Source organism: Ammodytes marinus (assembly GCF_949987685.1).
Source record: "Ammodytes marinus genome assembly, chromosome: 15".
In the NCBI taxonomy this organism is placed as follows: Eukaryota; Metazoa; Chordata; class Actinopteri; order Uranoscopiformes; family Ammodytidae; genus Ammodytes; species Ammodytes marinus.
This window is the reverse complement of record NC_137219.1, coordinates 18,723,640-18,740,513: the sequence shown is the minus strand read 5'-3', so window position 1 is coordinate 18,740,513 and position 16,874 is coordinate 18,723,640. Positions and strand designations below refer to the sequence as shown.

The window sequence follows — 16,874 nt, the reverse complement described above, 5'->3', positions numbered from 1 at the left end:
CATCCCATTGGTCGGGGATGCTGCAACAGAGGGGGGCGAGAACAATAGCATCATTCCGGCATAAAAAGAGTGGAGCTATGCCTTGGAGACGAAAACATTTCAGCAGCAGAAGGATCGATATACTGGGGGAGAGATAAAGTCCCACAAGCTTCTAGTGTTGCCATATTTTTAACAAACCTGGATACTCGAGACTTCGCCCGCCTCCCCGAAGTGCCTTTCCGCTATCACTCGCCAAGATGCCCAAAGGATTCCTGGTAAAAAGAAACAAGAAATCTGCACATGTTTCCTACAGGACTCGGTCGGACGAAGATGACCTCCAGGAGCATCCCACCCCAGCTGCCTTGCCGTGCTACACTATGGACCCCTCCCCACCGATGTTTGTGGCGTCTAGTCCGGACCGCCCCGCAGCATCACCGGGTTTCATAGCCGCTCAGGCGCCGGTGCCAAGACTGGAGAAGCCGGCACAGTTCGGCAACCCAGAGTCGGTGTGCCAAGCCCTTTACAGCCCCACCCGGCCCGTCAGCAAGGAGCACGACAGGGGATATTTCCAGCGAAGTTTCAATCTGGGCTCGCCCATTTCTGCCGAATCATTCCCGACACCTGCCTCCCTCTCCGGCCTGGACCACCTCCTGTACGCCCCGGTCGATCTGAAAATCGGAACCAGCAACAGCAGCCGCGTCGGCACCACCAGCACCACCAGCACCACCACTAGCAGCCTCCCGGCACCAAGCAACCGGGCCGCCGGCACCAAAAGACCCGCAGCTGACGGCACAGAGCGCAAATCTAAACCCGCCTCCAAAAAACCCAAAGCCATCCGCAAACTCAACTTCGAAGACGAGATGACGACTTCTCCCGTGCTCGGTCTCAAAATCAAAGAGGGACCGGTGGAGGCGAAGCCGAGGTCGTCCTCAGAAGGGAACAAGCCTTTGGGGGAGTTCGTGTGTCAGCTGTGCAAGGAAGCGTACGCGGACCCCTTCTCCCTGGCTCAGCACAAGTGCTCCCGCATCGTCAGGGTCGAATACCGGTGTCCCGAGTGCGACAAGATGTTCAGCTGTCCGGCCAACCTCGCCTCTCACCGCCGCTGGCACAAACCGAGGACCACCGGCGTGCCGGCGCTGTCCCCCCCAGCACAGGGCTCCAAACCTGAAACAGCCAAAATCCCACCACCGATGGGTGTCAAGTCAATCTCCGACGAAGCCAAAGACATGATGAGTGACAGAGAAACCCCGAGTCCAGGTCTGTCCGAGTCTGGATCTGAAGACGGCTTGTATGACTGCCAGTACTGCGGGAAGAGGTTCAAGCGTCAGGCGTATCTAAGAAAACACATCTTGGGACACCAGGCCTTGCAAAAGAAAGTGCTGGAGGAGCACGGGTTTCAAACCGGCGACCGCGCGGCAGAGCAGGCTCCGGTCCCGGTCTCCTCCTCTTCCTCCAAAGCCTCAGCAGCATCATCATCTTCATCATCCTCAGAGGAAGCGTCAAACCAAAGCCCTCTCAACCTGAGCCCGGTGGACTGCCTGCTGTGCCCGGTGTGCGGGGAGAGTTTCACCAGCAGGGCCGGCCAGGAGAGACACCTGCGCCTCATGCACTCCTCCCAGATCTACCCGTGCAAGTACTGCCCCGCCACGCTCTACAGCTCGCCGGGGCTCACCAGGCACATAAACAAGTGCCACCCCTCGGAGAACAGGCAGGTGATCCTGCTCCAAATGCCGGTGCGCCCCGCCTGCTAAAACAAGACAACACTAAACTTGTGCCTTTGATTTGGGAGGGGAAAAAAAGGGAGAAACAAAAAATGGCTTTTGGGGAAGTAAAAAGAGAAAAAAAAGTAAACGTTTGTGATGCTCACTGCCATAACTGTAGGCCAATGAAAGGCAGCGCGGTTTGATGTTTAAGTGGTGTTCATTGAGGTGTCTTTTCCATGCCAATCAGTGATTGTTGAATGCTTCTGTCTATATTTGAATTACATATAGGCCTATTTTGAGATTTTCCTTTTCTCAAATTAGTTTATCAAGAAGAAGAAAAAAGAAGGAATACAAAGCGTTAGTTTGACTGTTAAAGGGTATTTTTCTAGGACAGCACATGTGTTCAATGATAGCTTCTAGACCTAAGAAATGTCTTAAGATTCTCAGAAATCATCTTATCGTCCCCCCATCAAAGCCTTTTGGATTCACCGACCGTGATTGCTCTCTCTCTCTCTCTGTCTTTCTCTCTGTCTTTCTCTCTCTTTCTCTCTCTCTCTCACTGTAGCTTTACGCTAGTTTGTGAATGGCCGAACTTATCAACTTTGTATCGGTGGGAAACAAAAAAAAGTGAGTGAGTGAAGCATTCCCTGTTTAGTAGAACCACAAATGCCTTTAGTAACTAAAGAAGCCTAGTCCGACATAGCCTTTACATACACATCCAAATCCCGCTGTATAACTGCCTTAAAAAGAAGTCAACATAGACTGTTTTAATTTGAATGCTGGCACATATTTTATTATTATGATTATTATTGAAGATGGTTGCAATATTTTTCATCATATGTTTATTTATTTATTTATTTATTCTAATTATTTTATGTAACTTATTGTTGTGTTTGTTGTGATCTCTTCTGTGAATCGTTCTGGCAGTTTACATGTCGTATAGCCAAAATGTTTTTCGTTTGTTTTTGGGTCAGATTTACAGTATGAGTTGTGCTAATTGTCGTGGGTCGGGTTTTAATCTTCAATCTCCACAGCTCTTTCGAAAAGAATAAAAAAACGTAAAGCTCTTACCTTAGATGCAATCTTTTTAAGGATAAGTTATTTTTCTTAAATGTTGGCTTTTATAGCGCTTTGATTGTATGTGTATATCGTTGTCGTCTATCGGAATAAAAAAAAATATTTTCAAAAAGATTTGCGTGTCTCCAGGTGGTGTCACTTTGTCAGGCTGAAGGAAAGGAACACGTTCACAGTGTTGATTAACTTAATTTCTAAGGGAAGTGATTGGATAAAAGCTAAATATTTCCAAAAGCCCATGATCATGCCAATATGACATGGATAACAAGACACATGTAGAAGAGGTTTCCTTTTTCGCCCACTTTGGGGAAAAAAAGGCCTTTGAATTTGTCTAAATGAAACAATTAACCTACCCTGTGCAGTAATGAACTTTATAATAAAATGTTTTGCCTCTCACTCCATTTATTTTTTATTCTAGGCCAAGTCGTATTGATTTAGGTCCCGTTTTTAAATTAAAATGCAGATACTTTCTGCACCCCAAAGATTTTTCAAGATGCTGTTTTAATCTGCTGCTGTTATGGCCGATTTAAAGCTGGTTCCCCTTGTCCAAAGTGAGGTCCGCGGGCCAAGCCAGATACATTAAGCATCTTTTCACACCCTATTACTTTGATAAGCCTACAATGTCAGCCTCTCTTCGTCACCATCTCCCTCATTCCAAAATGGTTCGAGTCTAGTCCAGTCAACTCGGAACAGGGAAAATAAACCTTTGACGCCCCTTTAGCCAAACCTTTGCCTTCGATCCCCCCATCGTTTATCAGACTGATTTGCAGTAAATCATCGCTGCAGTGGCTCAATAGACGCCGTTTCGCTGCCGTAGAGAAGCACTTAGGAGCCTAGTCATAAATTCCCGCCTTAATGCCATGTCAGGACATGACAGGGGGACAAAGAGGTGGCGGATCACAGCTCACCTCTGGAGCAGTATAGAACATCTGTCTGATATTGGTTGCTTTTCTTCTGATTAAGGACCCACCGGGGATCAAATGGCTTCATATCAGACCCCCAGCACCTGTAAAGCATTAAGTTAGCTGTACATTAGCAGGCAGCTTCAGACTGGGCCTCTTCAGACTTGGCATATTATATAGACCCATTCTGCCAAGATGGAGTTCATCTGGAGCATTTTCACTGATGGTTAAACTTAAAGCTATAGTGCGTAACTTCTGTTTCCCCATGAGTATAATTATCAGTAATTACAACAACACTGTTGTGTATATACATGAGGTAAGCCTTCAGTGATCGACCGTGCATGGATTTTATACCTTCAACTGGACGTCCGGGATTTTTTAATTCAGTAGAATCAACAACTGAAACGTTTCTTAGGCGCTTCTTAAGATTTTCCTGAGCTCCTGGGCCAGTGTTCAGGGGTGGCGTGGCACCAGTCTAGAAACACAGCCATACGGAAAAATACAGATTGTTTTGTTGAGCCGATATGAAAAAGTTACACACTATAGCTTTAATCTGTTGTAAGGATAAACAATTCCCTTAGGCTACATTAAATGAATCTTAGTAACACTGAGACTTGTTCCTGCTCATTTATAGGCCTACTCTGTGCCTTTCCAAGACCAAAAAGAACACCAACTTTTTTTAAATGAGTGTCACTCCCCCCTAAGGCACCAGTCACAATGCATCAAGACAGTGTGATTTGAACACTACAGCCTGCAGTGTAACACATGAAATATTACAATTTGGTAGTTATCAGAGAGAATGTAAGCCTCCCTCTGAGAGGCTGGTGCCTGTTCTGTTGTAAACCATCTCAGAGTCAATGATGAAGGCAAACAGCGCTGAGACGGGTGAAAATTAGGTAACATTAGTGTGCTTTCTCACACAGGCAGTTTTTAAGGCTCCCATTACGGTCAAGTGTGTTTCTTGCGTCTTTATGCGAGGCAGGGCACTCGTAGGTGCTGCAACCCCTTGCACCTGTACCTCATGGTGAGGTTCCATTATACTGCTGTCCCCAAAGCAAGGCTGAGCAGCAGGGGAGACAGATGGGAGGAGGGTCAGGTTACCCTTGCTGCTGCTGCTAGCACTCTCCGGGCCAGGGTCAGGAAGCCCATGGTAACAGCACCATCATGTCAACACACACACACACACACACACACACACACACACACACACACACACCTCTGAGGTTGCATAATTGGCCGATGTGTGGTTGAGAGTGAAAAAAGACAAACGTACATAGATTTAAAATTGATTTAATGAAATGTCTCAATTTTCACATTTCTAATAAAGATAGCAGGACTTCGGTCGTTAAAAACAGTTTGATATGTTGACAGGTAAGGACGAAATCTTCAAGCTTTTTTTCCTCTTTCTCTTATACAAAGATTATATTACAGGCATTCATATATTTATATTTCGGAGGACGCGGAAGCCCTCAAATTTGACACAATGTACAAGGATTTCTAAAACCAGAAGAAAAGCAAAAAACAAACAAACAAACAAAAAAAACATACTAAGACTAACACAAGCAGAATTTCTTCATGTACACGCAAATCCTTATCTTGGTCCAAACTAACATCTCCAGCATACTAAAAGCCACCAAAGGGGGAGCACAGTCCCCTTAAACAGACATCATCTATCACCTAGACCTACAATCTTTAGATCAGCATCCTGGGTGGTTTCCTTCAAGTGGCTTTTGGGGGAAATGAAAACCATGGATGTGATCCAGGCCTGTGTATCTATACATTCTTCAAAAAAGAAAGAAAGGAAAGAAAGAAAAAGCAGAAAAAAAGAGTTGATCCTCCCGCTGTTTGTATTCGCCCATTTTCTGCTCTGGGGTTATATATAAAAAAAAAAGGAGGGGAGATTTGACAGAACGAAGAAAATTGACAGGAGGGCATAGGGGGGAAAGTAAGGCATATAGTAGTGCAACAGATGGGGATAGTGTTGCAGCTTGGGTGGAGCCCTCAGAGGGTGTGAGTGTATAGTGTGTGTGTTTGTGTGTAGGGAGGGGGGAAAGAACACCTGGCTACCATGACAACCCTGGGCGGGCAGGTCGAAAAAGTGAGAACGCCGGCCCTGCCGTTGCTAGGAGGACTGATAGAGTTCAGCTCTGGCATGCCACCTAAACCAACCAACCAAGCCCCCCCCCCCCCACCCCCCTCCCTCCCTCCTGTGTGGAGAGGAACATAGGAAAGAGGGGGCGTCACTACCACTTGATTCTATTCAGAGATAAAAGACGGGCCAGCACACCACCTATGATAAAAGACTAAACAGATTCCACAGTCCATCTGTTGTTGACGTTGTTTTTTTGTTGTGGGAAGCACAAGACCTAGACCTTTAGGCGAGGAAAACATTTTGTTTAGTTTCTACTGCTAACGAGTAGATGTGATGCAAGCAGGCCATGGTTTGCATCAGACGAAGAACAAGAGAAAAAGTCAAACGAGATTATGGGGACTGAGGGGTGTGGCGTGAGACAGCATCTTAATAGGACAGACGTTACACAGGCACAGTGAGAAGCTCCCTCAGAAAAATCACACACACACACACACACACACACACACACACACACACACACACACACACACACACACACACACACACACACACACACACACACACACACACACACACACACACACACACACACACACACACACACACACACACACACACACACACGGAGTTAAGATTCACCTGAGGCTACGGCGGTAGTTTTCCTAATCAGCACATGAATACATGATAAACAGCAAAAATAATCCATCCAATAGTCCTTTCTATACACACAGAAATAAAAAATAAAACTTAAAGCCCGAGTACGAAGAGAAACATTCAATGCTAGTAAATCAAGGACAGCGAGTGCAAAAAAACATTGGTCGGGAACGCTGGAATGTCGATGTCTTCGCTTTTCTCAGGACAGGGGAAACTGATGGCGAAAGGAAAGAGACAGGAGGGACTTATTCAATTACCGGACATGAGCCTATGTTAACCACATCAGAAAACAATTACAAACGCAGTCTTTTCTCATTCCAGCGAGGTTGCATAAATCAAATCATGACACAATCCATCGGAATTCATTTAAAATGGAGAATTAGAGTGGTGATAAAAACAAAAAGAAGCCAAACTCATTTCTGTTCAACGCAGGTTAGACAGACGTCATTGATTGTCCACTCTGGGGTTCATAACAATTAAAAAAAAAGCCTCTGACTGCACATACTACTGGGACTGGTCTGTGTAGCAGCGCCGGGAGTACAAATCCCTCTGGGGAGGGATTCCCCATGATGCATCAGTCTTTTGCTCCTCTTCACTGTAGGGAGATGGTCCATAAACATGGTCAAGACTGTTGCTAACGAGCAGGACGACATCATCCTGTCTTGGCCTGAAGTGGTATCTATGACACGGAAAGGTTGTGGCAGGTGCAGGAGGAGGTAAAAAGGCAGACACGTCTATAAATGGACACAATCTCTTGTGCAGCTTTAGCAAAGGTGCCATTTACAGCAGTGTCATTCAGTGCTTTGTCACAATAAGTGTTGACATAGATGAGACATAGAAACAGGGTGAAGCAGTTTCCCATTCCCTTACTATAGTAAGAACTTTTTCTTCTCCAGTGCATCAAGACTGCCCTAGAAGATCATTTTTAAACACAGGTTGCTTTAGGACTTCTCCATCGAGTCTTCCTATGATGCTGACTCTCCAGCTGAAACCACCGGGATGAACATAAATAGCTTAGTCACTTGTCCATCTGGATCAAGCAGTTAAAAACACCACAACAAATGGAAATGTATCAACAAAATCAATGATTGCCACTTAAATTAAAAAATTGCAATATGCTCCAGTTACATGACACACAATTAAAACAAGGACAAACAAAACACACCAAGAAAAAAAAAGAAAAGAAAAGAATAAAAACTCTTGCAGTCACGGCTGGGTGTGAGGTTCTTGGAGGAACGATAAAAGGCTGCACTTTGGGGTAGGTAGGGAGGCAGGTAGGTAGGGGCTCAGTTTGAGGATTTGCTTATAGCGCTGGCTGATCGGCGGAGTTTTCCGGAAACTCTGTTCTTTGTGGCACGGGGCATGGTAGGAGAAACCTGGTCGACAGAGTCCGTGGTTGCCGTGGCATTTGAGGCTTCGGTGCTCGTGCTGCCGGTGAAGGAGCCTGGGAGAGAGAGAGACGGAGAGGGACAGTTTAGAGACAAGAAGAAAAAAAAAAACGACAGAGAGACAGAGCTGGTCAGACATGGCAGAGTTCCACACTGGGCTTGGTGTGTGATTGCCGTTTATCCCAGCATGCTTTGTCATGCATGTGACTGCTGCCACAATCAACATTACCCAGTCCATAGGATTTTCACCAACATTCCCAAAATGTATGATACAAACTGGTTTGTATAGGATTTCAGTTTGTTCAACACGCTTTTAAGTCGTCAGAACAGAGTTGTGAGAAAGCGAATAAAAATATTTCAGAAATCACATGCCTTTTTCACATGCTGTAGAAAAGCAAAGCTTGTTAAAAGAAAAGCTGCCTTTTCCCCCCCCAACCCAGTTTTTCCAGATGCTTATAAGATATAAAGAGATGAAAGGTAACCTTTGTGGCTACCTGCAGAAAAAAAACAAGAAAACTGTATTCCATTCGCAGTGTGACAGCAGACTGCTTTGAATCAAAATAAAATTACACATTATTCTCTTGTTGTGAACACGTGTAGCCTTCCTATTGTCAAACATTGTCCTTTTCCCACCAAAAACGGGATGGCAAATGGTAATAAGCTGGGAGGTGGGCATCAAATGCTGGTGAGGACAATCAAGTATTGTGAACGCCTCAGTGTACCCCTGACCAAGACCAAACCGTGCCCCCCCGCGCGCCTCTGCGCCATGCCTCCAGTTTAAACAACTTTTCTGCTTTGTTGAGATGGCATCTGCTTGCCTATTTTCTTTCCTATCCCTTTTCTTTCCTGCCATTTTTTCGAAAGGCATCTCAAGTTGCAGCGACTAAAAGGAGTGGCAGATGGCCGGAGTAACAGACACTCAGCAGCACAGTGGACACCGGCAGCATCCAGGGCTGGGCTTATGGATGAAACATTGGGCGTGTGCATTGTGAAGGGGCTGGAGGGGAGGTGAAGGGGTCCCAAGAACACGCATTCTCAAATTTGCATACGATTATACAAAAAGGAACGGACTGGCTTGGCCAAAAATGTGGGCTGGCCTTAACGGACGGAACAAAGCCAGCATTCCCGTATTATTCCTCTCATTCCTACAGTAAATGCTTTGTTTTCTAAACTCAAATCTGGCTGCATATGCTGTAGAGACAGGAGGAAGGCCAGACGACCACCTAATAAAGCTAATATACAGTGCTGCTTGAACGTTTGTGAACCCCTTGAGTATTTTGGAATTGTATTGTGTTAAACCATAATTAATTCATTTTATCAAAACCAGTATTTTTTATATGAAATAACAGATGTTTGTTTATCAATTTAACATTTTTATTTTCCAGAAATCAATTGTTAAAAGAGATAAAACAAATTAATGGCAACTGTTGTATGTGCAAAAGTTTGTGAACCCTGAGCCACCAAATGTCTTCCCTAAAGATCTCTCATTACATTGGTCTATTTCATCACTCAATTTGGCCCACCTGATTGTGTTTACCTGCTCGATTTAAGCAATGCAGCTCAGGGTTCACAAACTTTTGCACATACAAAAGTTGTCAAATAATTAGTTTTATCTGTTTTTACAATTTATTTCTGTAAAAGAAACATGTTGAATGGATAAAGAAACATCTGTTATTTCATATAAAAAATACTGGTAGCTATTGATAGAAATGAATTAATAATGGTTAAAATAAAAAAAACTCCAAAAGGCTCAAGGGGTTCACATACTTTCAAGCAGCACTGTATATGTAGACAATCGAATGGTACAGTTCACCACCCACTCAGCAGACTTCCCTTTTCGTTTAGCGGCCATTCAAACATGTCACACTAAACAGTCATCACTCCCACTGTGGCAGTGTGACTGTGGTTGCATTGGTTACCAAATAATGCTCTTAACTGTATGGACTTAAGCGAGAATTTATTTTCTTAGAAAGTTGCTGAGTGAAAAAATAATCCAGATGGAGAATAGCCTAATGTGTTCTCATGGTCATCAGCCCAAACTGCCTTTACAGTGAGGTACATTTTCAGACGGAGAGAAGAACGGAGAGACCGAGAGAGAAAGAAAACAAAGAGAGTCTTTAAATGGCCCTGCTATCCCATTGGTCGCCCCCTCTTGCAGCAGTTCAAACAAGGCTTTGGATGACAAAGACGTCTTCCAGTGCGGCAGGTGTTAGTCTCAGAGTCTGCCCCGGGCAAACAGGCACACTCCAACAGGAGGAAAATGAGGGGGGAGGAGGGATCGAAAAAAAGGACGGAAAGAAAAGAGAAAAGTGTTTGCTGGGGGAAGAGATAAAGGAGCGCCACATGCAGAAGCTAAGGCCAGAAGTGTAGCCGTATTGTTCATGCTGCTACTTAGTTAGGTGCTAATTGTCCCCACCGTGCATCACTTTCAATTACCAGCCTGGCCTAAACAGTAGGACAGCTCCCTCAAGTAACAGCCTGGTTTCTCTGTCCCACTCAGTAAATAAAGCTTGGTTAGTGCTGAACGAAAAAAAGGGAGGGAGGGGGGGAACAGCCAGGATGAGAGAAGGAGCGAAGGATTGGTATTCCGCTGGACGGAGAACAAGCTTCTGGCTTGTCTTGGGGCTTACCTTCGCCATAAAACGTATTTGGACCTTTAAAGATATTTTTAATCTAAAAAGGAAAAACAGAGTAGAGCATCATGTGAGAGAGTAGTGGACACACACACACACACACTGCAGCAGAACACAACACAACGCTGCTGAAAAGTCAATGATTGGAGGGTAACAGTGGAGGGCTTTTCAGACAGCATGTGTGGCGTCCAAGTTAGTTGTCACTGAAACGGTTTAAAAGTCAGACAAAGGGTTAACTGATTTGGTTAATGAGTTAATCGACAAGTGGTGTTATTCTGAAGATGATGGTCACTGACAAAAATCCATCCCCAATTTCAAAAAGTAAGTCATTTTGAAATCCAAAGCACGGATGGCGGGCAGTTCACATGGCAACGACAGGCTGAGAAACACTCACCACCAGTGTAACTACTAGAGAGGGCAAAGGGTGAGAGTAAAAGACCTCAGAGTGACATGGGGGCTTTTAAGGCATGGCTTTCTCGTGCGCAGTCATTCATTTTTGAAAAAGGTTTTGGAGGAGGATGAACACAAAATGACAAAACAGTATAAAGTGAGCAAAGCGGTGCAACACGGCAGGGCCAGAGCATTGTGGATAGAGACTGTACGACAGGTGGTGCAGCTCATGCAGGAAGCAGTGACTTGCTAGGACCGGAGTGAGGTTGCATTCAGGATCACGGAGGACTAGGATGTGGAGGTTACTGACATGACAAGCCAAAATGGTCAAGAGATGGATGATAAACAGGAGAGGACAGAGGCTAGGTGCTAACAGGTGAAAACACTGCAGGGAGCGCTTCATTTAGCAATTAGCAGAATCCACGCTTGAATGCGAGACCTGCTTTGCTAAATTAAGCGCAGCCCCCAGTAATGTGCCGATGGTGGGGTTCACAGTGACCTAAATGAATGGAGAGATGGATGGAAGTGGCTGGGCGTCATGCCTAGTGTGGAGGAAGCAGGCAAGAGTCTTACAGTCCAGTTTGGCCCAGGGGTACTCCATGTCCCAAACCATCCCCGGCCAGCGCCTGCACGCTGTCATGGAGCATGATGACATGTTAGTGGCAGCGAATGGGCGCCAGAGCAGGATGGAGAGGACAGACATATGGATGGACAGACTCACATACGAACAAACACACACACACACACACACACACACACACACACACACACACACACACACACACACACACACACACACACACACACACACACACACACACACACACACACACACACACACACACACACACACACACACACACACACACACACACACACACACACACAACAAAGGCAAAGGGCATGGGAGCAGTGTCAGCCAGCCATCACTGCTTTGAAGCTATATGCTTGATGATACACAGATGATCAGGCATGACAGATTACATACATAAAGGAAACTTATATGCATAACATATACTGTATATGAGGCATGAAGCATGAAATACAGCATGCCTATGGTTTTGTAAAAAAACAGCCTTCAGTTTCTAAATATAGTTGATAAGAACACATGAAAACATACAATAACAATAATATGGTAGCTGGGATCAGCTGCTAGAGTGCATTCATGGACAAATTGATTGAAAATAAAATAAATATTCAGCTATTTTATAAATGTAACCATGGTTCTAAGTCATTTTTAAAGCAACAAAACCAAACATTCTTTGATTCTAGTGGATACAATGAGATGTTTGCTGGTTTTCTTTACATCCTTGAATACTTTAGGTTTTAGGGAAAAGTTGTTGTTTGCCATTTGGGGATATCATGATGGGCATTTCCCCTTTTTATTGAGACCAAAATAAGAACAAAGAAACAACAGTTGGATTAATTGATAATAAAAAGTATTAATTAGCTGCAGCAGCCCTAGTAGTCCCAACTGGTATGTGTGTTTTATAAAATATAATCTATCTTGTCCTATCTTACATTTGAATAGGTTTCCTCCCATGTAGAGAAAAAAAAAATGTGACACGTTCCTGAACATTGTTTGACATGTTCACATAGTTAATTCTGTGGCTGCTTGCCCCAGCACTCTAGTGAAGCTATGTGATGCTTATATTACCATATATGTGTACCCAAGACGCCAAGATTCCATGGCTTAAGTTAAACATACAATATATTTATTCTGGACATTCTGCACCATTTTTCTAATTATTTTGATTAAATTCATTATTAAAATTGTTAAAACTATTCTAATACATATACATGTATTACAAAATATGTACCCACCAATAAACCTGACAGTATTCAAGAGGGTAATCATCCCCCTTTTTCAGAAGATTGCCTACAAGAAAGTAACTGTGTAACAAAATTGTACGGAGCAAAGGAGTCCTGCTGCTGGATAAAATGGACAGACATACTGAACAGTTCTCACAAAAAGACACATACACACATAGACAGACACACATAAACACACACACACACACACACACACACACACACACACACACACACACACACACACACACACACACACACACACACACACACACACACACACACACACACTTGCATTAATCTATTAATCTATTTACGCTTGTAGATTCCGGAGAAATACAAATTGCCGTTCAGAACGAGTTTCCGCAGCAGTGAGGGTGACACAACAGCCTTACAGACTTCATTATGTTATGGCCTCTCACATTAGCCACACAGTCTCATGCTGTGAAACATTATTCTCTAGTCTGGCTAACCTCTCTAACCTGTGTCTGTCCAGCCACACAGGAAGCCAAGGTTAAAAAATAGTCCACAACATCAGCTTGTTTTTTTCTCTCTCTCTCTCTTATTCCTTTATCTCTCTTTCCATTTTTCCCTCTCTCTTTTTCTCTATGCTGCTTTGGCGCTAAGGATGAGAGGAGGTGAGTAAAGGTCAGTCTGGGGAGATTTTACACCTTTGCAAGAGAGTGGAACAGTATGGTAATGTAGGTGGCCACCCCTTGCCTGCTTTCAACAGCCTGACAATCACACCTGCTCACTGAGAGTCTAAAGTCCTACACACACACACACACACACACACACACACACACACACACACACACACACACACACACACACACACACACACACACACACACACACACACAGTGTAGAATAACACATTTTAAAATTCTCACATGCCAACATACAGGATACAAACATGACACTTTAAACCACCCTTAAATCATAAGCAGTGACAGTTTTGAAAATGACACGATAATGTGGTATTGTGGAGAGATCTACTTGTCAAAACAGAATGTGTGTCGGGATCCAATAGAGTGGAAAAGTGCAATCCCGTATTGATTTAGCTGCTGTTGCCGATCGATCAGAGCTGGTACGAGCAGGAAGAACAAGATAAGACACGTTTTCCATTCTATTCATCAGGGCCTGATAAGAGTGCTGTGCTGACATCCGCGAGCTGCAGTTTGTCGGTGGGAACTCTTTAAGTGTTGGTGAATGAGCTCATGAAGACACACACACACACATGCGCATGCACACACGCACACACACGTGCGCATGCACACGCGCACACACACACACACACACACACACACACACACACACACACACACACACTATGCAACCACCATTTAACAAGGCTGCTGATATTCATAGAATAGTAATTGCTAGGAAAGATGCAGTATGAAACAAGAAGAGATGAACAAAGTGGCGTGAGTGGGGCTTGAGGAAGTAGGAGAAAGCAGAGTGTTTGAAGTTGGCCGGGTTGCGGGAAGAGCCGGCCCTGTCGTTTGATATTCATCAGTGAGCGTGGGTGTGGGAGAAGAGTGAGAGAAAGGAGGGAGGAGGAGGCATTGGGGGGCAAACAGGTGTATCTAAGAGGAGGAGGACGGACAGGAAAATGCACACAGGTGATGATGAAGCAACAGTGGGATGGAGAGAATACGAGGCAAAAGAGGTGAAGTGGGAAGAACCTATAGGAGGATGGGGAGGTGCAGTGAGGATCATTTTCTCACCTGTTCCACTCATTGGATAGCCCGGCGAGGGGGAGAAGACCTGCGAGGCAAAGTCTTCAAAGGTCATGACCTCTCTGTGGTTCTGAACAATGGCTTCCAAGTAGAGCGCCCGCTCCTCATAGCTGGTTGGTTCTCGTTAAGGAACAAGACATAATGGCATGTTGGAGAAAAAAACAAAAACAAGGCAGCAAGGTATTGTTACCCTGTGATTATGTCAGTTAGGAACAAATCATAGCAACAAATCCCCTTTTTTTTGGTGCTGCCCTCAGTATCACATGTACTGTGAGAGTGAGCTGTGTGAGTGAGCGGCAGCTCCACCATCAGCAACCCAGCCAGCAGCAAAATATGGAACAATCAGCCATGCCACACATCCCCAAATGAGAAAGCAGTCGCCAAAATAATCATAAAAAAAGAGCGAAAGAATACATCACTAGTGGCGTGATGCTCCAAACCTCTCCTCTCCCCCTCTCTTCTCTCTAATAGAACCCCTGCTGCAGGCAGCATGTCTAGGACCACCCTCCCCGATGTGCTGCCTGCCACTTCTCCGTGCCATCAGGGGGAAAATTGGAGCCATTTGAAATTCAGAGTGACAAGCAGTGACTGGAGCCTGGGCAGCCAGCATGCAGGATGGATGGCCGGATTGGAAAAGGGGAGAGCTCAAATTAATAAATAAATAAATATGCCAGCAAAATGGCTGCCGGGTGAGTGTGGAAAACATTCTGATGGCCATTATCATAAATATGTCGCACTAAGACTGCTGTGGAATGGAGGCAAGTTGCTGGATAATATGGTGCAGAGAACTATTTGAATAAAAAGCTCTGACGGCGTGATGATAGTAAGCACTTTGGAGATTTAACTGCTCGTGTGTGTGTGTGTGTGTGTGAATATTTGGGTCTGATTACTCTCGCAGCAATCTGTTGTGGCCATTTTCTTTGATAGACAACACCTAAAAGAATTGCTTGACAAACACATGCATTCTCACTGTCACACACAACACGGAGTCCCCCCTCCCCCACGTCGTCTCATTACGACTGCCAGAGTGGAGTGGCACTGGGCTGTTGCTGAAGCCAAGGCTGAAGCAGGCTGAGCTGAGATAGGCTGGACCGGGCCGAGAGTCTCTGGTCTGGGTTAGACAGATAGGATGAGACAGTGACTGGGCAGAGGGCCTGCTGTGGGCACATGCCGCCACAGCAAGGGCCAAGGCAGCCATGACCAATGGCTTTGAGGGAAACCGTGGCAAAGCAGGGGCGACGGGCACCTGAGCCGGGAGGCACCAGAGGGTACCACGACAATGCTGCTTACAGGGACAGACGGAGATGGACAGAGGGCAGAAAAAGACAAAGGAAGTTGGGGTTCCAGGTGCCCAATGAACTCAATGATTACGCTAAAGTAATCTATCACAGTGCATGTCTTATAAACAACAAAAACAGGAATAGCCTTGTTTTGCCGTGGGAGGCAAAAGTTAAAATTCCACACTAGCAAGGGGAAGTTCAATTAAATATGTCCTTAGATAGAAACACCTGACTTGTAAAATATATTAGTACTAAAATAAAATGAAAATAGGGAAGTCTCTGCTCAGACCTTTTCCTGCATCTTGTGGCAAAATGAGATTCTTGGATAAACACACATGATTTGGACACTCGTCAGGATAGAACACCAAGACATACATTAACGTAAAGGGCAGACAGCATGCAGATTGGATGGCCAGATTGGAAAAGGGGGGAGCAAAATGGAAATTCACAATGGAAAAAAAATGGTAAGCAATTAAGTATGTTTTAAGATCCATCAACCATTTACTGTTCTCCACAGGGCCAACATCTCCATTTAAGAGATGCACAGCAGAATGCCTTTAAGTATGTAAAAGCACATTCCTCTTGTGTTCTCCAGTCACAGCCCAACATGCAACGTCACTGTATTCTGTCACTTGCTGGAAACACTGTTGGACAAAGAGTGGGCATCCCAGTCTCTGCTGCCATGGTAACTTGGGTCATAGCTCTGTGTGGTGGGTCAAATCCAGGCTTTTGTGGATGACAGAGAGGAAGGATGTTTGTAAAAGCACAACATGTACACAGATAGGTATCAAGTCATAGACAAAATACAGTAAAAGGACTTAATGAAAATAAATGAGAGAAATTAGAAGGAAGCAAACTAACTAAAGTCAGGGAAGGATGAGGAGAGAGAGAAAAAACCTCGGCATGGAGTGGGTCAACAGAGCCATATGGCTGTCCATTATCAGAGATGCAGATGACTGGAGGCCTGTTATTGAGATTCCTAAAGCAAATATTGACTCCAGCTGGAGCATTCGCTCTCTCTGACTCTGACACACGCCTCCCCTCCACCACTTCCTTCCGCTGCCCTCTATCCAACTTAGACAAATGGATTAAAGTGGGTGAGAAAAAAACTTCAAAGAATAAAATGAAGGGAGAGAGTGTAGAATTATCAAGAGAAGAGAGAAAATATGCCAGGCAGAAAGACAGGCGGTGAGGGAGGGAGACTAATAAAAGGCATTTTGGAGAT

At 44.8% G+C, this 16,874-nt stretch overlaps 2 protein-coding genes across 4 annotated transcripts in view; one reads left to right on the top strand and one right to left on the bottom strand.

Moving 5' to 3' along the window:
• Positions 1-236: 236 nt before the first annotated feature.
• On the top strand, positions 237-1,730 carry insm1b (insulinoma-associated 1b; the record flags this gene model as incomplete). Its single annotated transcript, XM_080041945.1, has 1 exon — positions 237-1,730. The coding sequence occupies one exon, from the start codon at positions 237-239 to the stop codon at positions 1,728-1,730; it is 1,494 nt and encodes a 497-aa protein (XP_079898071.1).
• A 4,145-nt stretch (positions 1,731-5,875) lies between these two features.
• ralgapa2 (Ral GTPase activating protein catalytic subunit alpha 2) overlaps positions 5,876-16,874 on the bottom strand; it is a 94,345-nt gene continuing 83,346 nt past the window's right edge. For 2 of the 3 annotated variants that reach the window (XM_080042440.1, XM_080042442.1), the window contains 2 exons: positions 14,358-14,479; positions 5,876-7,848 (listed from right to left, as the gene is read on the bottom strand). In XM_080042440.1, coding sequence (XP_079898566.1) covers positions 7,691-7,848; positions 14,358-14,479 — 280 coding nt within the window. In that variant the 3' untranslated portion in view covers positions 5,876-7,690. Of the gene's footprint in view, positions 7,849-10,422; positions 10,466-14,357; positions 14,480-16,874 lie in introns of all 3 variants that reach the window. The other variant, XM_080042441.1, reaches the window with a different exon arrangement.